General features: G+C 37.4%; 1 protein-coding gene across 2 annotated transcripts in view; it reads right to left on the reverse strand.

Moving 5' to 3' along the window:
* The window catches only part of LOC145671180 (corticotropin-releasing factor receptor 1-like), a 1,144,309-nt gene that overhangs the window by 25,348 nt on the left and 1,097,978 nt on the right, over positions 1 to 20,983 (reverse strand). For both annotated transcript variants that reach the window (XM_081740030.1, XM_081740029.1), the window contains exon 8: positions 20,556 to 20,691. In XM_081740030.1, the coding sequence (XP_081596156.1) occupies positions 20,556 to 20,691 (136 nt within the window). The remainder of the gene's footprint in view (positions 1 to 20,555; positions 20,692 to 20,983) is intronic.

A 20,983-nucleotide genomic window follows, 5' to 3' on the forward strand; every position in this document is an offset into this window, starting at 1 on the left:
GTGTAGTGTATTTAAAATATTAAGAAGAATTAATGTTATGAAGATTGAAGTAAGAATGACAACTTCGGATTCTGGAAATGTCCCGATGACTAACGTGTGAATTCACACCAGAAGAGTATCCTTTACTTTTCAGCAAATGAATATAATAAGGAAACAAATGACTGGAGTACCTATTCCATGATGATTAAAACATATTTCTAAAATGCTTATGAACATCTACAGAATTAATATTAATATGGATCTCATAATATAATAAATTGTAGGAATAGGTATAATGATAATTTAAAAATATTAATTGCTTCTCTTAACAATAAATAGTAATGGTAACAGTAGAGAAAATAAATTTAACAATAAATAGTAATAACGGTAACAGTAAATAATATATATAAAACAATAAATTGTGATAATAGGAACAAAGATTAACGTTTGAGATGGCCGAGGGACGTCATCCCTCATACGTGAAGGGCTAACATGGCCATGGATGCCGAAAGCTCAAAAACCTAATTTCTAATCCTAATCCTTAATTCAGGAATATTTTAACGTATATGGTTAAGAAATGAGAACCATTTGTGAATACACCACTGTTTTACAGTTTTCAGGATTAGTTTTGCTGTTTTGGATGCGTTCCTAATTGTTTCAACCGATATAGTTCTCCATTTGGAAATAAGGCGTTTAATAATAATAATAATAATAATAATAATAATAATAATAATAATAATAATAATAATAATAATAATAATAATAATAATAATAAATTAATATTCAGCCCGTGAAAAGATTTTACAGTACAAACCAGATGGTGCATTAGCCGATATATATCTTCATCGAATGACTTTACCTATAGCTTTCGTGACCAAAAGTTTGCTATTTTCTTTATTTAAATATATTTCCATTGATTCTCAAAATCTTTAGTCAAATCAAAATACCATGAGCCCAAACGCAGAGTTGAACGGCATCAGATCAAAGAAAAGGCGTAAAATTAGGGTAATCGTCAAGATAATGATTTCTTTCTAAACCAGAATAAACAATCCCTATTTATTGCATTCCTTTTCTATAACACTCTTTGCGAACTTCACATATCTGCTGTCCCGGGTTCGATTCCCGGTGGGAACACTCGGTGGAAAAAGTGCAAAAAGCTTTTTCAGGCCAGCCAACCTGAATGAGGTTTTCCTGGGTTTTCCTCATTCACACCAGGCAAATTCCGGGATGGTACCTAACACATAGGTTAGTGGCAGCTTCCTTCCTTCCCCAATCCTTTCTTCCTTCCTTTCCCCAGATAGTGTGTTCGCCGAGAGACGTTATCCTTGAAAATGTGACGGACTAACATTATCATAGATGCCGAAAGCCCAGAAATCCTGCAGCGTATGGCAAATGGATCGATGTAGCATAATAATTCCTTTCACTACATCAGAACTTGAAAGATCCTTCAAAATGAAAGCGAAATTGAGAGTAAGACAGAGCACCATCCATAATTTTGCAGAGATCAAAGTAGAAGTTCAACTTTAATTTTTATGGTTGAAATCCCTCAAAGCGAAAGCGCAGTTGAAGTGAAATCCATCATTTACTAAAGAAAAAGTTGTTTGTACCCGTGATCAATAAGAACATTTTTTACACCTTTTTCTTAATTTCCGTTGTCTAAGTGACACATGTCAAATGTCACTTGCACTCCATTTTTAAAAAATAAAACTCAACAAATCGAAGAAAATCTTCTTGAGGTTTTGATGTTCTTCTCAGGGCTTTGCAGAAAATGCAAGCCATCTCATTCTATAGACTGAATTTGTTCTGTGTATATAAATTGTTAATACGTATTTTTCCACTACACCTTGGAAAACTATTTACACACAGGGAATCATAATTACAATAGAACTTCTACTATCCGGGGCAAACGTTTTAGGGTAATACATTTCTTTCATAATTTCTAGCACGCAAATACAGATAAATATGAATAAATGTAAGTCATAAATAGGATACAATTTTTGGTACATATTTTAGTGAAAAATATCTACAAAGAGAACGCTTATCGATCAGTAGCGGTTCGTGGTCTGTAAAACCAGCAGTTGCAGTATCAAAAGGTACATGCTTACGCGCGACTTCCACTCCACCCCCAACCTTCCTGCTCTTGTGTCTTTGCCTCCAAGCTCTACTACTATGTTTATTGATTTAAGTACAGGGTGGCCCAAAAGTAGGTATACAGTCCCGTACTGAATTTTATATCATTTCTTATTGTTATCAAACAGGTAGACTTAGTTTCTTTATTATTTGTTCTTAACGTCTTTTTACTTATAACTTAAGCACAGAACAGTCGAAGCAAATAAATCCATAAACTTTTATGTTACACTTGATCAATGCAGGGGTGTATACGTACTTTAGGGCCAACCTGTATATTAACAAATACTGAACTAACCTATCTTTTTTGTCTCCTTCCGAACAAAGTAAACAATCACTGTCATTGCACATTTATACGTTATGCATATACGACACTTTTAAACAAGAGATAAAATGAAATGAAATGAAATCTTTAAGTTTTACGTCCCACGATTATGCCGGTTAGGCTAAAGGAGACGGTGATGATGAGTAATGAATGAAATGGTGGAATGAAGAAAGTGGGAGGAAACGGGAGAACCCCGAGAAAACCCACGCACACGGTGTTTGTCCACCACAAAGTTCACTTGGCGGGGGCTGGGATCGAACCCGGGACCCCAAGCACCAGAGGTGAACGCTCTACCACTGAGCCACCGCGGCCCCTAAACAAGAGATAAAAGGAATATATATATATATAAACAAAATTATTTAATTAAATAAATCGTACCTTATTTGAAAAGGAAGTCAATCCTTCGTTCTTTTCGAGCTGCAAATTTTTCTATTACTTGTTGATTAAAATCTGGAATGCTGTTCACCAAGTCTCTGTCAATAGATAACATTGCCAGGGCAGATAGTCTCTCTTGTGTCATGGTATTCCGCAGAAAAGTTTTTATTCTCTTTAAAGTAGAGAAACATCTCTCTGCCTCCGATGAAGACATTGGAATAACGAGTAAAACCTTCAGAAGTTTGGTTATTTCAGAAAAGGTTCTCTCAATGTTATTGTGCTGGAAAAATTCTAATATACTAACTGATCCAGAAATTGATGAAAACTCGGCAGTGTTATATATTATGGAAAGTTCGAAATGAAGCTGCTTTGCATTGACAAATGGATAGAAGTCGCAAACGTTTTGAACAATTTCTTCTGGAAATTCCTTCCTGTATTCTCCAAACTTTTCATTACAGAATAAAGTGCCCGCCACAAGATGGCTAGTAACACTAAATCTTTGTTTAACGTTACTAATAATCGCATCACACACTTCCTTCGCTTCCATATTTAGTTGTGTGTTATCAGTTTTTCTTTTTTTCGATGTCTCCGACGAAACTAAAGGCTCAATATCTATTTCTTCGTTTTTATTTTTCCAACACTTTCTACAAAAACTGAAACATACTTTTGAGCATCTACCACATCAATGTCCTTTCTTTGGAACTGTCCATAAACGATGTCAACATGAGGTAAAATTTTGTGGAACAGAGTTAGCCAAAACACAATGCTGCGTCTAGTAAGTGTGTCAATGTGCGCTCTTGTCTCTCGATTGTGCTCGAATTTTTAATGTCTTCATTATTTAGAATATTTTTCGAACATTGAATTATTTCTTTTCTGTACAGATAAATTGTATTAACGCCGCGTGATTGGAAATTCCATCTCGTAGGAACAGACCGGGGAAGTCTTTTCTTTACGATATCATCAAGTAATTTTGTACGCTGTGGACTTGTTGAGAAGAAGGAACAAACTCCCTGCAAGGTGGCAAAAAGATTCTAACATTTCTTACCACTGAAGCAGCATTGAGCATAATTAGATTCAGCTGGTGGGTATAACAATGAACGTACTCGGCGTTTGGAAACTGTTGTTTAATAGCCACATCACTAGTTTCGTCTGCAATCACAGCTAAAAATTCTGATTCTTTTATTTCTTCTGAGATTTTGTTCTGACAAACTTCTAACATAATATTTAAAAGTTCATTTTGAATCGTTTTAGATGTTCCCTTAAAGACAGTAGCTTTCTCCAAATGAGTTTTCATGGCTGTGTCAAGTTCTGCACTGAAATCAATGAGGCCACGGAAAACACCTGGGTTTGAAGATCCATTTGTCTCGTCATGACCCCGCAACGCTAATTCAAATGCACCACAAAAACGTACACAATTAATTACAATATTTAGAATATAACGATTATGTCTCACTCTTTCGTTATGCAAAGCTATATTTCGCCTATACTCACTGTCTAACTGCTGAGATATATTGACAGTACCAAATAAAGCAAACTGTAATAAATTTTTCATATGAATATTTTTAGCTTTGTGTCCCTTAATTCGTTCACTCAAATGATTAATATCTTTTATGCCTATTTCAGTCCAAGCACGTTCACCCCCAAAAAGTAAACAAGGAAAACAAAATAAAGCATTTTTTCCCTCACAACCACAAAGCCAGTCTGTGTTGTTATAATACTCGATTTTAAGAGAGCGATGAAACTGTCTCTTACCTGTTTTGACTGTTTGATTGATTGTTAAACTTGGTGTTGGACGCCCTAACCTTTTTATTTCAACCTTCTCCTCCATCGGCCTACGAGAAAACGGGGTCCTGAGAAGACTTCAAACTGAATTCATTTTGAGCTTTCTGTTACTAGCGTTATATTTGGTCTAGGAATTAATTCGTGCGGTTGGTACGCACACATTGAAGCTGTAGTACAAACACAAAATACATAAATACCTTAAGAAAAATATTGTCCATCGCTAGCCACCACTTTCGCCCATCTGTCAGGCAATGTACGGATTCCGTGGCGAAAGAAGTCCTCATCCTTGGAAGCGATCCAGTCAGAGACCCATGTTTCGATATCTTCTGAAGAAGTAAACCGCTGTCCAATCAAATCGTTGATCATGCAATCGAACAAGTAGTAGTCCGAAGGAGCAACGTCTGGTGAATACGGCGGGTGGGGTAAAACTTCCCGTCCGACATTTTCTAAATAGGTTTTGACCGGTTTTGCGACATGTGGGCGAGCGTTATCATGTTGAACAAGTTTATCATGTCTGTTCTCCCATTCTGGTCGTGTTCTGGCCAGAGCTTGCTTCAAACGCATTAATTGTCGTCGATAACGTTCTCCATTCATAGTTTCACCCGGTTGCAGCAGCTCATAGTACACCACACCTTTCATATCCCACCATATGCACAGCATAACCTTTGCACAGTGAATATCTCGTCTTGGTTGTGATGGACCTGGTTCACCTGGTTTCACCCAGGCCTTTTTTCGTTTAGGGTTCTCGTAATGGATCCACTTCTCATCACCCGTAATAATTCGATGCAGAAACCTCTTTCTGCTCTGTCGTTGAAGCAGCAATTCGCAAATGGGTTTTCGTCTTTCAACGTCTCTGTCTTTCAATTCATGTGGAAAACAATGTGACATCTTTTGAATCATTCCCATGGCTTTCAAGCGTTTGGAGACTGTTGTTTGATCAACGCCTAATGCTGCTGCAAGTTGTTCCTGCGTTTGACACGAATCCTGCTCGAGCAATGCTGTCAATTCTTCGTCTTGAAATTTTTTTGGCTGTCCAGCTCGCTCTTGGTCTGCCAAGCCGAAATCACCACTTCTAAACCGTGCAAACTACTTCTGACACGTTCGCTCAGCTAGAGCATGGTCACCATACACTTCCACCAAAATACGATGACTTTCAGTCGCACTTTTCTGCATGTTAAAGTAATGCAGCAGGACACCCCGCAAAAACACTTTATCAGGCACAAATTGAGCCATGTTCACTTAACTACAAACTGGTGTTGTTGACGCTTTAATCCACTGCCCTATACTACGAACGATACGCGATGACAGGGGTTTGCAACACATGTGTGGATACATGGAACTGTGGGACGCTCCATTCGTTGCGCCATCTCTTGTACCCCCGCACGAATTAATTCCTAGACCAAATATTTTAATATTAAAAATATCACTCACAGGCTAAGAACAAAAACACCATCACATTCTTCAAACACACACTTACAATAAAACAGCACAATGGGATTTTCGATTGTAACAATATTATGAGCAAAACCTCGGACACACTCTGCACATCACTTCCTATATTCTATTATTATTATTATTATTATTATTATTATTATTACGTGTTTTGTGGTTTGTTCTTCCAAACGGCCTCGACCCACGCCTTCATCGCTGGTGAGTGAAAGAATTCATAACTATTACAGAAGCTGAGTGGCAGTTGCCAAAGTGAACGCAACTGGATGGAGACCATACAACAGGATAGGAGCGATGCAAGAATAAATGTGCTTTCCAATGTTAAGAAATAGGAGCTCTCTGCCGTATGCTCAATGCTATTGGATCCAGTGGCAACGCTTTTTGCCACTGGATGTGTATTTCTCTCTCTTTCTTTCAGTTTTTTGACATGATTTTTAAAGAGATACATCAATACTTTTTTGTGCTAAAGAGCACAGGATTATGTTTACGAAAACATTATTTTAAAATTAAAAAAAAAATCTTTGGAGGCAAAAATCATGTACAGTTGCACAACCGTGCAACATATAGTACCAGCCGCCACTGTTATAGATATAATCTCCAAATGAAGTTCATAATCTTCAATGGTATTTAGACAACATTGAGCCAAACTTTTAATTCCGGCATGATTCAACTCTTTTGGTTGGGAGGAAAAGAACTCATGGATATCTTCTTGATTTTTCAATGTTCTACAACGCAGGAAGTGAGTTATAAACCTGAGCATATTAGTCATTGCGAGCAAGATCGGGGTTGTAAGCTGAGTGAGATATAAGTATTACATCAAATTTTTATATTTTTCAAGGGTTGAACGTGCAAGTGTGGTGGAGCGTTTTTCATGCTGCACTAGAATTCGTCTATGGTTGACTAAAATTGAATGTTTCTGTGACAAAGCAGCAGACATTCGCTAAAGTTGTTTTAAGATAAGCTCAGCTGTCATTTAACGGTCATTTAGAACACATTCATTATACATTACTTTCCTACAGTTCAACTATATGCATAACAACTTGTGCTCAAACTTTCCATGTTTGCTACTGGTTCTGGTAACAAACTACAGTCTAACTACTATTTTGTCATATTCGGGTTGCGGTAAAAAATCCATTTTTGATTTGAGCTCACAGTTTGGTGGTAAAACGATTAAAACAAGGGTCTTGTAATAGCTGAAGAAATACCCCCATGCGGTACGACTCAGCCACTTTTGTTCGTTTTCGCAAGTCAAGGTAGCACACAATGCTTGACTGTGAAGTATCGAGTTCTGCTACCAATTGCTGAATAGTGGAAAATTGATTTTTCTCAACTTCTCTGGCAAACAGAGTCCAAATCAAAAGGTAGTTGGTCTGCCAGAGTATGCCTTATCTTCCAAATTTCTGATTTACAGTTTTGAATATTAAGAACTATCTTTTTGTGGTAGACTCGCAGTACCCTGCCCTTTTCGCATGACAGATTATGTTTAGTAGACTGTATAGCATTATGTCCGAAATGATTTTAAATCAGAAGTTCGTGAAGGAAGACTAATTTGGCTGTCCATTTTAATTTGCAAAAAAAAAAAAAAAAAAATCTAATATTAAATATTAACGAATGTTCATGATAGACGGGAGGTACTTCGTACTCTAAAAGCTGCTAAGGGTTTCAATATTTATGGCTCACACTCTGCAGACGAAGACTTGGTAACTGTTGAAATGACATCTTGTCTGATTCACTGTAACATACCATGATTACGAAATAAACGTGAACCAGTATTTTTTCTTGTAATACAGTATATCATATATCATATATCATATATTATATATCATATATCATATACTTGCGAGACTAGGAGTAGCATTTTAAATTCGAGACGAGGCAAGGTGTGCTTTTCAAGAATCGTGACGAGATTTATTATTTCTTCTCCTCATATCAGCTATTTTTTTGATTGGCGTAACTTTCCACTCTTCTCTATCCTGAGTCAGACACTTCTTGCATTTTTTTCGATTCATCTTGAATTACACTAGTTAACAAATTTAAACTTTTTGTTTATTACATGAGAAAAATCACCTGACCTTAAAGGAACTTTTTGCACTGAATTCGAATATGCACTCGGTTTCTCTCCATCACGTACAGTTTTCCCGTAACAGAGGGATTTTCGGGAAATTCCCTCAAAAATTTCCCTTTTTCAGATATTTTATTCCCCTAGCTCCTGTCCCCTTACATATAGTAACATAGAAATTGTACCTAAGTATACCTTGATTTATATTTAATAAACCCTAAAAGTTTCGTAAAAATCGCTTTGTTCTTTCTAGAGAAATAAATATATTTGTATGTATACTGTGTGCACTGTTTTTTGCACCTGATAGTAATGCTTTCAGATCTCCTGAGTTGGGGTAAAAACGATTTGCTTTATTACTACAAACACAGACATAAAAATGAATATTTACAATAGTCAACAACACACTTGTATTACTCTCTGTAAATTAGAAACGTGTATAAAAATAGAATGTACTTCCAACGTATATTTTTTTAAACGTACAGTATATGTATATCTTAATACATATATATACAATTCTCCAAGTTTTTTCGTTTTGTTCATGAAATGGTTATCAATATTTGTTATCGAATGTAACAGAATGCAAAAGAAAGAAAGAATGGAATACAGACTCATTGTTGACAACAATGAACTAATGCAGTCTGAATTTTCCACTACGGTATCGTTTCCCCCCTCCCCCCGCGCATTTCTTTCTTTCTTGTGTTCTTGACACCTGGTGAGGGAGTTTTGTACATTTTTATATTGACGTGTGGTTTAACACTACTTCACTTTCAAAGTTGTCTTTGCTGCTAAGAGTGCTTTCATGTCTGATCTTAACGGCATTATACCCAACTAAGACCAGAAGTTTAGTTTGTGATCAGTACAATGGCGTCAAGAGGACGGCGTTCGTGTGTTAACTCACCAAATAGTTTTTGTTATGTGTGTGGCCAGTTTGTAGTTAAAGGACAGTGTAGATCCATTACGCCATCGGTGAAACTAGCATATTATATATATTTCGGATGTCGTGTGGGAGACCAGGACAAAACTTGGGCACCCAACATAATTTGTGCGTCGTGCTACGTCACTTTACTTGCATGGGCCAAAGGGAAACGGAGGTTCATGAAATTTGCTGTACCAATGGTGTGGAGAGAACCCACCAACCATCTGGATGATTGTTATTTTTGTCTCACAGTAGTTAAGGGACATTCTAAAAAAAGCAAATACACAATAAGTTATCCCAACGTTAAATCCGCAATTAGACCTATTCCGCACGGGGATGAACTTCCACTTCCCGATCCCCCTACCAACTGGGAAGAGATATGGCCAAAAGACTCTGATGATGATCATGACCTTGATGAACCATCGACATCAACATGTACATCCAAGGATCCAACGTTCATCCCTGACTGTGTTCGCGAGCAACATTTCATCCGGCAATGTGAACTTAATGACCTAGTCCGTGATTTGCACCTGACAAAACAAGAGGCGGAACTTCTGAGATCAAGGCTCCAGCAGTGGAACTTATTGGATGCAGAAACGAACATATCAGTGTACAGGAAAGGGCATGTTCAATTTTCAAGCTATTTCTCAATGCAAGATAATGTGTGCGTATGTACGGATATAAATGGGTTGATGGCGAAGCTAGGAATTCCTTACGTTCCAGAAGAATGGAGGTTATTTATCGACGCGTCAAAGGTCAGCCTTAAAGCTGTCCTTTTACATAATTAAAATAAAAAACCTTCTATACCACTTGCGCACTCAGTGAAGATTAAGGAATCCTATGACACCATGTCAACTTTGCTAAATCTTATAAATTACAAGGACCATTGTTGGCAAATATGTTGTGATCTCAAGGTAGTTGGTATTTTATTAGGACTACAGTGCGGTTACACGAAGTACCAATGTTTTTTATGTTTATGGGATAGCCGAGCTGATGACAAACATTATGAAGTGAAGGAATGGGAACCTAGAGTGAATTACGTACCTGGAGAATGCAACGTCAAATACGCTCCTTTGGTAGATCCTAATAAGATATTACTACCGCCACTTCATATCAAGTTAGGACTTATGAAAAACTTTGTCAAAGCCATGGACACATCTGGTGAAGGTTTCAAGTATTTGCGAGATAAGTTCCCTAACCTGAGTGATGCTAAGATTTCAGCGGGAGTGTTTATTGGTCCCCAAATTAGGAAATTAATGCTTGATGATAGCTTTGACAGCAAGTTAAACAGTGCTGAGCTAGCTGCCTGGACAGCATTTAAGTGTGTTGTACGCAACTTTCTGGGCAATAACAAAGCTGAGAGTTACACAGAAATCGTACAGGACATGATACAGAAATACAAAGAGTTGGGTTGTAGGATGTCTTTAAAAATCCACTTTTTGCACTCCCACCTCAGCTTCTTTCCTGCTAGCCTAGGTGTTCTCAGCGACGAACAAGGGGAAAGATTCCACCAAGATATAATGGCAATGGAGAAAAGGTACCAGGGACGATGGGATCCTTCAATGATGGGGGACTATTGTTGGGGTCTTGTTAGAGAATGCAACATTTCTTACAAAAGAAGGAAGTAGTGTACGTTTTTGTAACCCAATGGAAGTTTCATATATTGTGATAGTTTTGATTGTCTTTTCATGACCTTTTGGTACATTTGTATTATTGTTTATTGTAAATGGTCACACTTGTAAATTATATTGTATTATATTTTATATATGTGTTTGTGGTAATAAAGCAAAACGTTTTACCTCAACTTAAGAGATCTGAAAGCATTACTATAAGGTGCAATAAACAGTACACACAGTATACATACAAACATATTTATTTCTCTAGAAAGAATAAAGCGATTATTACGAAACTTGGAGGGTTTGTTAAATATGAATCAAAGTATACTTAGGTATAATTTCTATGTTAGTATATGCAAAGGGACAAGATCTTGGGGTGTAAAATAAACGAAAAGGGAAATTTTTGAGGGATTTTCCCGAAAATCCCTCTGTTACGGGAAAATCGTACGTGATGGAGAAAAACCGAGTGCATATTCGAATTCAGCGCAAAAAGTTCCTTTAAGAACAGGTATTTCCTTTTATGTAACAAAACCTTTGTTAACTAGTGTTATTTAGTCAGTACATTCCAATCGTGATCTTTTTTTAGGTATTATTTCTTCTGCCATTTTCTCTATAACCAATAACGTGATTCTTTCATGTCTCAAAGAGTCCCATAAGAAAGTATTACGATTAAACGATATGTTCTACAGAGATGGCGTGGGTAAATGAAAACTTACACATGGCCCATCATCAACGAAAACCCATCATCATCAATGATCCCGCGCTCCTCTTCACTGACTAAAGAGCTCACACTTTTAATAAAACAAGGTTGTGAAATTATCACTAAGTTTGAATTTCTACGATTAATCGCTCAAACACTGCTCTGTTACAATACCGGTGGATCTGACCTTTACGATGTAAAATGGTAAAGTGTTTATCATGGACCATATTACGACGAATTTCAATTTTATTGTCATATATAACTATTTCCTTCCTGAATTACAGTTACTTTTCAGTGAAAAATAGGATGAAATTTGAAAGTCTCATATCAAAGTAAAGTAGGCCAATGTAAACAGAGAGAGAGAGAGAGAGAGAGAGAGAGAGAGAGAGAGAGAGAGAGAAGTAAAATTCGACAATGTCTTGATAGCCAAGTAGTAAGTCCTATTGCTATTATTACAATTACAAATATCAATATCCAAAAGTGAATGAAGTTCTTGTTTTACTTAACCCTCGGATGCATGTCGCTTTTTTTCTACACTTTTACATATGTGGGGTCAATTTGACCCCACGCAATATTTGGTTGATAATAATATAACATAGTATGCATGTTAGGTTAATTAGATTACGTTAGGTTTGGTTAAGTTAGGTAATGCGGAGGTATGTTAAGTTTGTTTAGATTAGGTTACATTAGGCAAGGTATATAGTTCAGGTTATCGCGTTTTATTCATTAATATAAGGAATAAACCAATTACAAATATTGTTCAGATTTTTTAACTGTTTTCCTCTTCCTCGCTTTCCGAATAGTTAAAAATAGTTCACTCTTCTTCATATTAATATGAGTAACAGTTCACTTACACTTATCCGAGCTGCAATTCAGCACCATAATCTTACTTGAAACAAAAGATTTCTTGAGCAAGGAAAACAACACTAAATATGAAGAAAGTACCCATGTTTTGGCTTTGTCACATCAAATACACATCACTGACATTCAGAACACACTACTAACACACTACTGTGAAATTTGCACACATACTTCTCACATCTGCTGCAACGCTGTGATGTCTTCCTGTCCTCTTCCCTTGTACAGATCTGACATCTTACTCTCTTGTTCGAAGATGTAGGAGCCAATGCCTTTGTTTCCCTCTCTACACCGCAGAGTTTCATCGCATCAATCACTGGTTTCTTTAGGTTCAAACTGTGGGACCTCAGCCTGATGTGAGGAAGAATCAGTTCGTTCGCCAACTCAGTTAGAAAGACACGGCGCTTGTGACTGATCCCTGAATGATAATCCGGATGTTGTGATAAGTAGCATGTGTATGCATTGAGAGCGCCTACGTTGATTACATTATAAAAGAGGGCCATTGGCCAGCGACGCGTCTGTCTCCTACAGGTGTATGTTTGAACCAATTTGTCCATGGCGTCAACTCCACTCTTTGTTTGGTTGTAAAATTTTATGATTTCTGGCTTCTTCTTGGAATCTTCCTCATCCACGCCTGTGTCATGATGCATGGTGCTGAGTAGAATGACGTTCTTATTCTTTTTCGGTACGTAGCTTACTAGGGTAACATCTTTATTGAAGACGAATTGTGATGTGCTAGGCTGTCTTGACTTAACATTGACCAGCGCAGGTGGAATTTCACGTCTGTTTTTCTTTATTGTACCAACAATAGTTACATTTTGTACCAACAGTTCCTTAGCTAAATCATAACTTGTGAAAAACTGATCAGTTGTGATATTACTGCCGGAGTTCCGCAGCGTGTAGCACAATGTCTTCACGACGTTGCTGGCGAGGTTAGTTTGAACTGGTTCCCCTGGCTGTCGTCCCAAGTACACTAAACCGTCTTTTGCGTAAAAGTTCTCAGCATCACACAACCAGAAGATCTTAATGCCGTATTTACCTGGTTTACTTGGCATATACTGCACAAACTTGCATCTCCCACGGAAAGGCACTAACTGTTCATCAATCGTGAGGAAAACTCCGGGAACCATAACTTTTCGACAATTTTCTATGAAAAGTGTCCAGATATATCGAAATGCAGCCATGTGATCAGTTTCCAGACGCAAAGCGCGGGTTTGCTTGTCATCGAACCGGAGCAGTCTTCTGATATCTTCGAAACGATTCACGCCAAAAGTTGCTTTGTATTTCGGATTAGCGAATTTGTTGAGAAAAAGTTCGCGAATAGGAACATCCCAACTTCTCTCAGTACCTGCGATAAGAAGGATGCCAATAAAAGCCTGAAGCTCTTCTAATGTTAGGTCAGTCCACTTTTTCACTGATTTCACTGCCACTCTTCTTCCTTCTAAATTCGTGCACTGCACAATTTCCTCCAAAATGTTACGGGAAATGCACAAATCAAAGGCATCTTTGGGTGACGTCAAGACAAAGCCTCGCGAGAGACCTTGTACATTCCTTACGATGTTGTGCCTAGCAGTCTGGTGAACACCGGGTGGTTTGCTTTTCCACTCAATTCCATTCTTCGAAATCATACCGAAAGACGCTTGCTCATCCCTTGCATCTTTTTCTTATTCTTCATCATCATCACCACCATTATCCATTTCAAAATCACTGTCTTCCCTCGGAATGTTTTCCTCCTCTGAAACTCCATCATCTTCGTCAAAACTGTCCAAGTTGCTGGCAACACCATTATCATCCTCCTCCGTAAGCAGTTCGTTTATTTCATTTAGAGACAATCCTCTTTTTGTCATTACTGTCTATGGCACTTTCAGTCTAATAAACAGGATTTTATAAAATCACGTAAAAGCAATAAGCATGCACTTGTTCAAACCCAAAATGCGGCGTTCTTTCACACACGGTGTGCAATTGTTTCTGCAACACAAACAAACATGAGAGCGGAGCACTGTAGAAATGTCGTCCGACTATACACGCGGTCTGTCAACAACAACTGATTGCAGTGTTGTCAGGTTACAGTGGAAAAAAATATTTTCAAATAAGATAAAACAACCTTTTATTCGCGACAAATTTTTACTATACTTGCAGCAATATGCGAATTTATGGAAATTTTACAAGAGCATAAGTTTATTCCCAGAAAAAATAAGATCTCGAAATCAAAACTTATAAAAAATATCCAGTTTTACAAAAAGATTCATCATCATCCCTCGATAATTCGAATGATGATGATTGTTGTTCTGCCCTAAGGCAGGTCTTTGACCCGAAGGTCCCTGGGCAAGATGAGCCCATGGTGGTTTTTCATTGCCTTCCATGGGATGATGATGACGTCCTAAGGACGGGACCTACAGTTTAACGTGGGATCCGAATCACATGTGTCCCCACCGGGAATCGAACCCGGGACCCCTTGATTACAAGGCGGTGAGAGTAACCACTTATCCACCGGGGAATAGTGATTTTAAAAGATTTTCTCTACTTTGGGTATAGCTGAACATTATATCCAGGCCAAACTTTTTATTTTGAACGTTTCTAAACTATTTTGAAACTGGGGTCAAATTGACCCCACATATGTAATAGATGGGTAATGATAAAAAATGGTAAAAAAAATAAATAATAATAACTTGCAAAACAAATGTGTTTACATTCTTTTGTAGTTGAAGCATCCTGCTTAGATGTCACAGAACATCAGGATTTTTCAGTGAGATTTCCTTGTAATACTAGGAAATAAAAGCATGTTGGGGTCAAAATGACCCCACACATGCATCCGAGGGTTAAATGTACTCATCACATGTAAATAAATAGAAACAAATGAGAAAAAGAAGAAAAATGGAGGCCTTGAAAGTAAAACATAGACAAATTCACTAGTGTTCAGATGTTATCTACAATGCACTGAACAGAGTGGGTCTTGGGTCGGTAGGTCAGAGTGGCTCATGGTGGGTCAGAGTCGGTCACGGTGGGTCGCAGTGGTTCACTTATATTGACCCACCACTTATTGACCTATTATCAAATCTTGACCCACGACCCACTGACCCATTCCATCTCTGATGTTTCACTCCATTTAGTAATGAATTTGCAACGAGTAATCAATGCAATGTACGTGTAAATCAATGGCGTCTCTTAAAATTCTATTTGGAAGATTGTTTTCATAGTATTTGTAACATCTACTTGTAAATTCGATATAAAAATATTTGGTTTAAGTTTTTATGGGATTCCATGCATTTCTACAATTCTACTAAAACCAGAAAAAAAACCTCCAAATCAATTATTTTTAATTTTCAATTTTACTGTTTGTCTTAACTTATAATGACCCTACGCGGAATGAGCTAGTTAAATTATCGTAAGTATTCTGTCATCGCCGGCAGGTCACTTGCCACCATGGGCGTCTCTGGTAAGTTAAAATTAAGGAGGGGAGACGACTAGAATGCTACTAGACCACAACTGAATTTATGTCAAAATTATGAGTAAATGGTGATTTATTTGAATTATGAGCTAACTGAATCCTCATACTACATTTACCAATAGGAACGATAGATTAAACTTGACTATATTTTTGCTAATATTTTTGTTTCCGATGACTTTCAAAGTTGAGTTGCATATGGAATTTACAATGATTATTGACTTATAAATATTATAATGAAGGAGAGAATTGATTTTTTTAAAATTTCTGAAAGAGGGAACTTTGAAGTTAAAAAAGATCAAAGATAAGTAAGAGAGGGATACTTATTTCCATGAAAATAAAGTGAAACATCCACCAGCCAATGCTTTCTGTACGTACCAGATATATTTCTTGGAATCAAAAATTTGAGTTTTAGATCTTTGCATATAGGTTTAGTGCAGTAGTGATGAAGTCACTTAACTTACCCATCCACCATAATTTTCTTCCATTACTGCTACAAATTTAAGTTTACATACAATATGTTTTTTAGGTAACTCCTTCACCTTGACATAGGAATTATACTCTTAATATTATCCATTAATTTATTCTTTGTTTACTTTCTTTGTTTTTCTTCTTCCATACTTTCTGCATGTCATTCGGAATATACTTTACTCTCCAACAATGTCTTAATATCTTCTTATATTCGGGGGGGACACGTCTCCCCTGTCCCCCCCGCCAGAGAAGCCCGTGCTTGCCACAAATACCTTCCATGCAGTATGAAAGTCTATTTATCTGTTTATTGTGGCGTAACAATTATCTTCTTTAATATAGTCACTGAATTACAATGTTTTTTCCTTTGATCTTTTTACTTTGTCCCACACATCCATAAGTTACTTTCTTTCCAATCTTCTAACTGGTTCTATTTCCTCTTTTTCACTTTCTCCAGTACTGTCTGTTACTTAACACTCTCTTCTTGGTTTTTCATTCCAGAAAGTTAATTTCCTCAGTTTATTTTTCGAACGCTTCCAGTAATTTTATATCGCTCTTTCGTAATGTTAATGTTTCTGCTCTGTACAGTATATATGTACTCCATATCAAATATTTGCTCAGTCATTTTTCTAGCTTTTTATCCAATGAACGAAAGAACACTCTACTTATTCAACGCTTCTTTCACCTATCTATTATTTCCATTTTCTGTTCTCATCTCAGATATTTACTGATAATTATAATATTATCTAGGTACGCAAAACTAGAGTTGAGAAATAATTCATGAGCGTTTTCCAAAACTTTATTTTAAAGAAATAAATTGCAACAAATTAATCATTAATATACTCTTCGTGCTGTTTCCGACTTCCATGCTGTTTCCATCATCCAATTAGTTTTTGTTAAGACACCCTACTTGTTAATTACTATAATTACGAAAATTTTTTTTAGCACTTTACGATAGAGATAATGAAGAAAATTAGTGATTTAGATATTTTGTATTGGTTTGGTAAAAATATCATGTGAGTTTTCGTGGTTAAAATCTTCATTCCCAGTCAAAATACTGAATTATTCAACGTATACTTTTAAGTGACGCTCTTTTGATGAGATAGGTATACATGATTTTAAAAATAAAGACTGTACGTATCAACACTGATTTGGAAGTTAAATGCACAGTTCAGGGCACAATGGTGTGTAGCCTATTATTATCGGGTGTAGTCTCTGTGGATAAGGCTTGTAATTAACCCGATTACTAAGGCGAAACAGGAATGAATGATGAGGGGGCAAAACAAAAGCATCAAGAAACACTGAAAACTGTTTATTTACTTTATTATTTATGGAATCTGTTACACTTGTACATCCCTTTACAAAGGATATACTATATTGATTACTTTACTCAAATCCAATCATAAGGGATAATCATTAACAAACAAGCAAGGGTAAAAGTGGATCTGAAAAGGTGGGGGGACAGTAGGTAGTAGCATAACGCCATGCCGTTCCCTCTGCTTCATCGAGCGTTACGGCGTACATCCACCTTTGTTTTGCCAGATGCCATTCGTACAGCTTCCGGGTGTTACACTTTCGTTCCTTTTGGTAGGCATCCGTGAGAAGATGGCCGCGAGCTTTCATGACTTTTTCCAGCTTGAGTTGATGGTGTAACGTCCGGCTCACGGTCCCCAAAGACACGTCAAGACGATTAGCCATACACCTTTGTGTTCGCGGATTTTCTTGCATTGCCATTTTGCGAAGCTTCCTCTGCATGGTGGAGGTGGCCTTGGCGCATTCCCTCTTCCTAGGCAACTTCGTTCGTGATCCAAATGGTGGAGCTTCGTTGCCCTTGTGCTTTTTAATAAAATTTTTTATTCCACTTAAACTGATGTTGCAACCATTCTTCTTGCACTGTTTTCTATTGATAGAAACACTAAAGTGGTCGTCATAAAGAGCCGCAACATAGCGTTCCCAAAACCGGCTTAGTTTGGGCGGCATTTTGGTCACAGAGCGGAAACCCACACACCTGGAAACAAAGTTAACACAACCCTGTTTTGTGCGTTATTGTCGTCCGCGCGGAAAAACAACTCCGTTCCCAGGAAGCCACTGCACAACACTGCAGGACGCCACGAGCCAGGTCGGATGAGTCCATTCTGCCTGGGAGGGGGAAGGAACGAAATCGGCCAAACGTAGGCTGAACAACCTCTGTAGGTATATTTAGTACTTAAAAATGTACATATGGTGTCAATTACAGTGTGTTTTTATTATTATTATTATTTATGTATCGATATATGCAAACGACAACATCAAACATTAGTAGCATTTATTGAATACTACTAATGGTGACGTGATTACTGCTATATTGTATATCATTTTGTTATATCAATAACATTAGGAGTCATTTTACCACATATTTGACTTAATAACAATCTATTCTAATAACGTGAAATACCAATAAATTTCACATACGTGTTTTACGCACAGCAATATAAACAACGCTTTTTATATAGGTCCTAGTAGTGAAAATATATAACATTCATAAAACGTATCTCATGAATTTGTAGAAAAGTTGAACACTCTTACCAGACTAAATCTTAATAATAGGTTTTATCAAGTACTAGAAATCCTCTAACTTCCATAAGTTTGATAAGTAAACCATATCAAAGTCAATTAGGGAACTTGAATAGAAAGCGTCCATATCTTTTTCTTCCATTAAAACATTATCTGAAAATCTACAATAATTTACACAAATTGTTTTCCTAATTTTGCAACCTTTGGCCACTATTACTGAAAATTAGCAACATTAAATATATTTGTTTTCGGCACCTCACAACAATTACAATATAACCTTCCGAACCTTTTTGTTCGCAAAATCTCTTGACAATGACATCTATGTCTTGAAGAATAACGAACTCAATCGACACCATGCCAAGTCCCACAAGGCGTTTCTGGGACATGGTAGATCTCAAATAATTTTAATTAATTTTAATTTTGAGAAGCTTCTTTCGCCTGAAGCCATGCTGACAGGAAGAGTGAATGCAATTTTGGGTGCAATTGATACATTAGGGAAATTTTCAGTGAGCTGGTTACTCGTCAAGTATTTTTATACTTCAAGGGGGCGTTTAGCATTTTCATTTGGTAGTATGGAGAGTAAAACCAATATTTCCTGTTGAAGTTGGAAGAAACCCTCCGTTTCAAAATGCTCTTCATCTGCTAAAGCCAACTGAAGGTCAGCACATTTCTTCGTCAGGGAATCCTTGTCTTCATTTTTGATCCTGTATAAAAACCCAAATAGGTCATGATGGTGATTTAGTTGAGAAGACTATTCTTCTAATAAGCTTCTGGCTTGATCCAAAACATGAAAATAAAAGCTACTTTAAAAAGAAATTTTGGGATCCACAATGCGGTCATCAGGGGCTTCATATTCAAACTAATGTTTGGTTTTCCGTGGTCGTAATTGTAACTGACTTGGAAATAGGGGGTCGATTTCAAGACTCTCTGCGAGAACTGTAAATAGCGAAACAATAATATCTACTAGACACTACTTTCAACAAAGGCCGACAGTTTGGCGTGGTGGTGTCGTTTCTAAGAAATCAAAAATTGGTACTGTATATCAGAGACCTGCACGGGCCGAATTTTTCGGCCCGAACCCATTCCAGCCCGAATGTGCCTAGGCCCGACCCAGCCCGGGCCCGAAAAGTTTTGAAGATTTTTAGCCCGAGCCCGGCCCGGTCCGATAAGTTTTTTGAAATTCTTGGCCCAAGCCGGGCCCGAGCCCGATAAATTTTAAAAGTTTCATTTTGTAACATTTTTCACGGGCACACTTCTTCAACGTTTGCCTTTATTCTAATTATCGTTTAACGAAAGTCAATAATTATTGCAATTAATCGGCCCTAGCCCGGCCCGACCTGAAGAGAAATCAGTGTCGGCCCGCCCAAGCCCGGCCCGGCCCAAAGAAATAACAAAGTCAGCCCGCCCAAGCCCGGCTTGCGGGCCGGGTCGGGTTTCGGGCTTCAGGCCGAGCCCGGCCCGTGCAGGTCTCTACTGTATATACTGTTCCTCCTCCATTACCGCTTTAAAAGAGAAATATATAAACTATCCAAAACATTCATTGCCTGTGAAAAGTTCACAAAGAACATGTGCAACTATAAACAATACCAACTCCCCTTCCACTCTTTCTTCTATATGCCAGGTCTCCATTTTTCGACTTTGAAACTCTTCTTCCATGGTGGAATGGAAAAAGATGATATAGGGTAATCAACGCTACTTTACAAGAATATAAACCAAAAAGTCAGTACAAAACACATTATAAAATTTAATTTTTGAGGCTCGTTTTGGCGCCCCCTGGCTGTGGTGTCCCGGACAATCGCCCGAGTTGATCGGCCCTTGGTCCACCCCTGAGTAAATGTACGTTCCAAATAAACAAACAACTGTCCTATTCCATATAGTTTTATACAGTATTTAGATGTCTTACCTGTAACGTATGCAGCACGGAATTAATGATGATATAGGCTGCTTGCATAACATTGTGATCACTCGGTCTCAGAAAGAAAAGAAGATTTGTAATCCCCAGCAGTGGGAAAAGGACGAAAGTTGCACGGATTGCTCTTCTGGAAGTAAAAATAAAAATAGAAAGGCTTTAGAGACGAATGCAAAACGTACAATAATAGCATATACGGTTAACATTGTTTGTGATCGATGAAAATTATATGATCTTATATTTACTTAAACTACTCCTCTTTCATAGGATTTTCACACATTTTAACGTATTATAATATCACAGAAAATACTTTAGATAAAACATCAAGCACTAGCCAAGGAGTTCAAGGGTAATGAAACAGGAGCAAAGAGCTAACTCTAAGCATGTAACTGGGAAGAAATATATATAATTATTCTAAAATA

This window comes from Thermobia domestica, chromosome 15 (assembly GCF_964235325.1).
Source record: "Thermobia domestica chromosome 15, izTheDome1.hap1.1, whole genome shotgun sequence".
Classification (NCBI taxonomy): Eukaryota; Metazoa; Arthropoda; class Insecta; order Zygentoma; family Lepismatidae; genus Thermobia; species Thermobia domestica.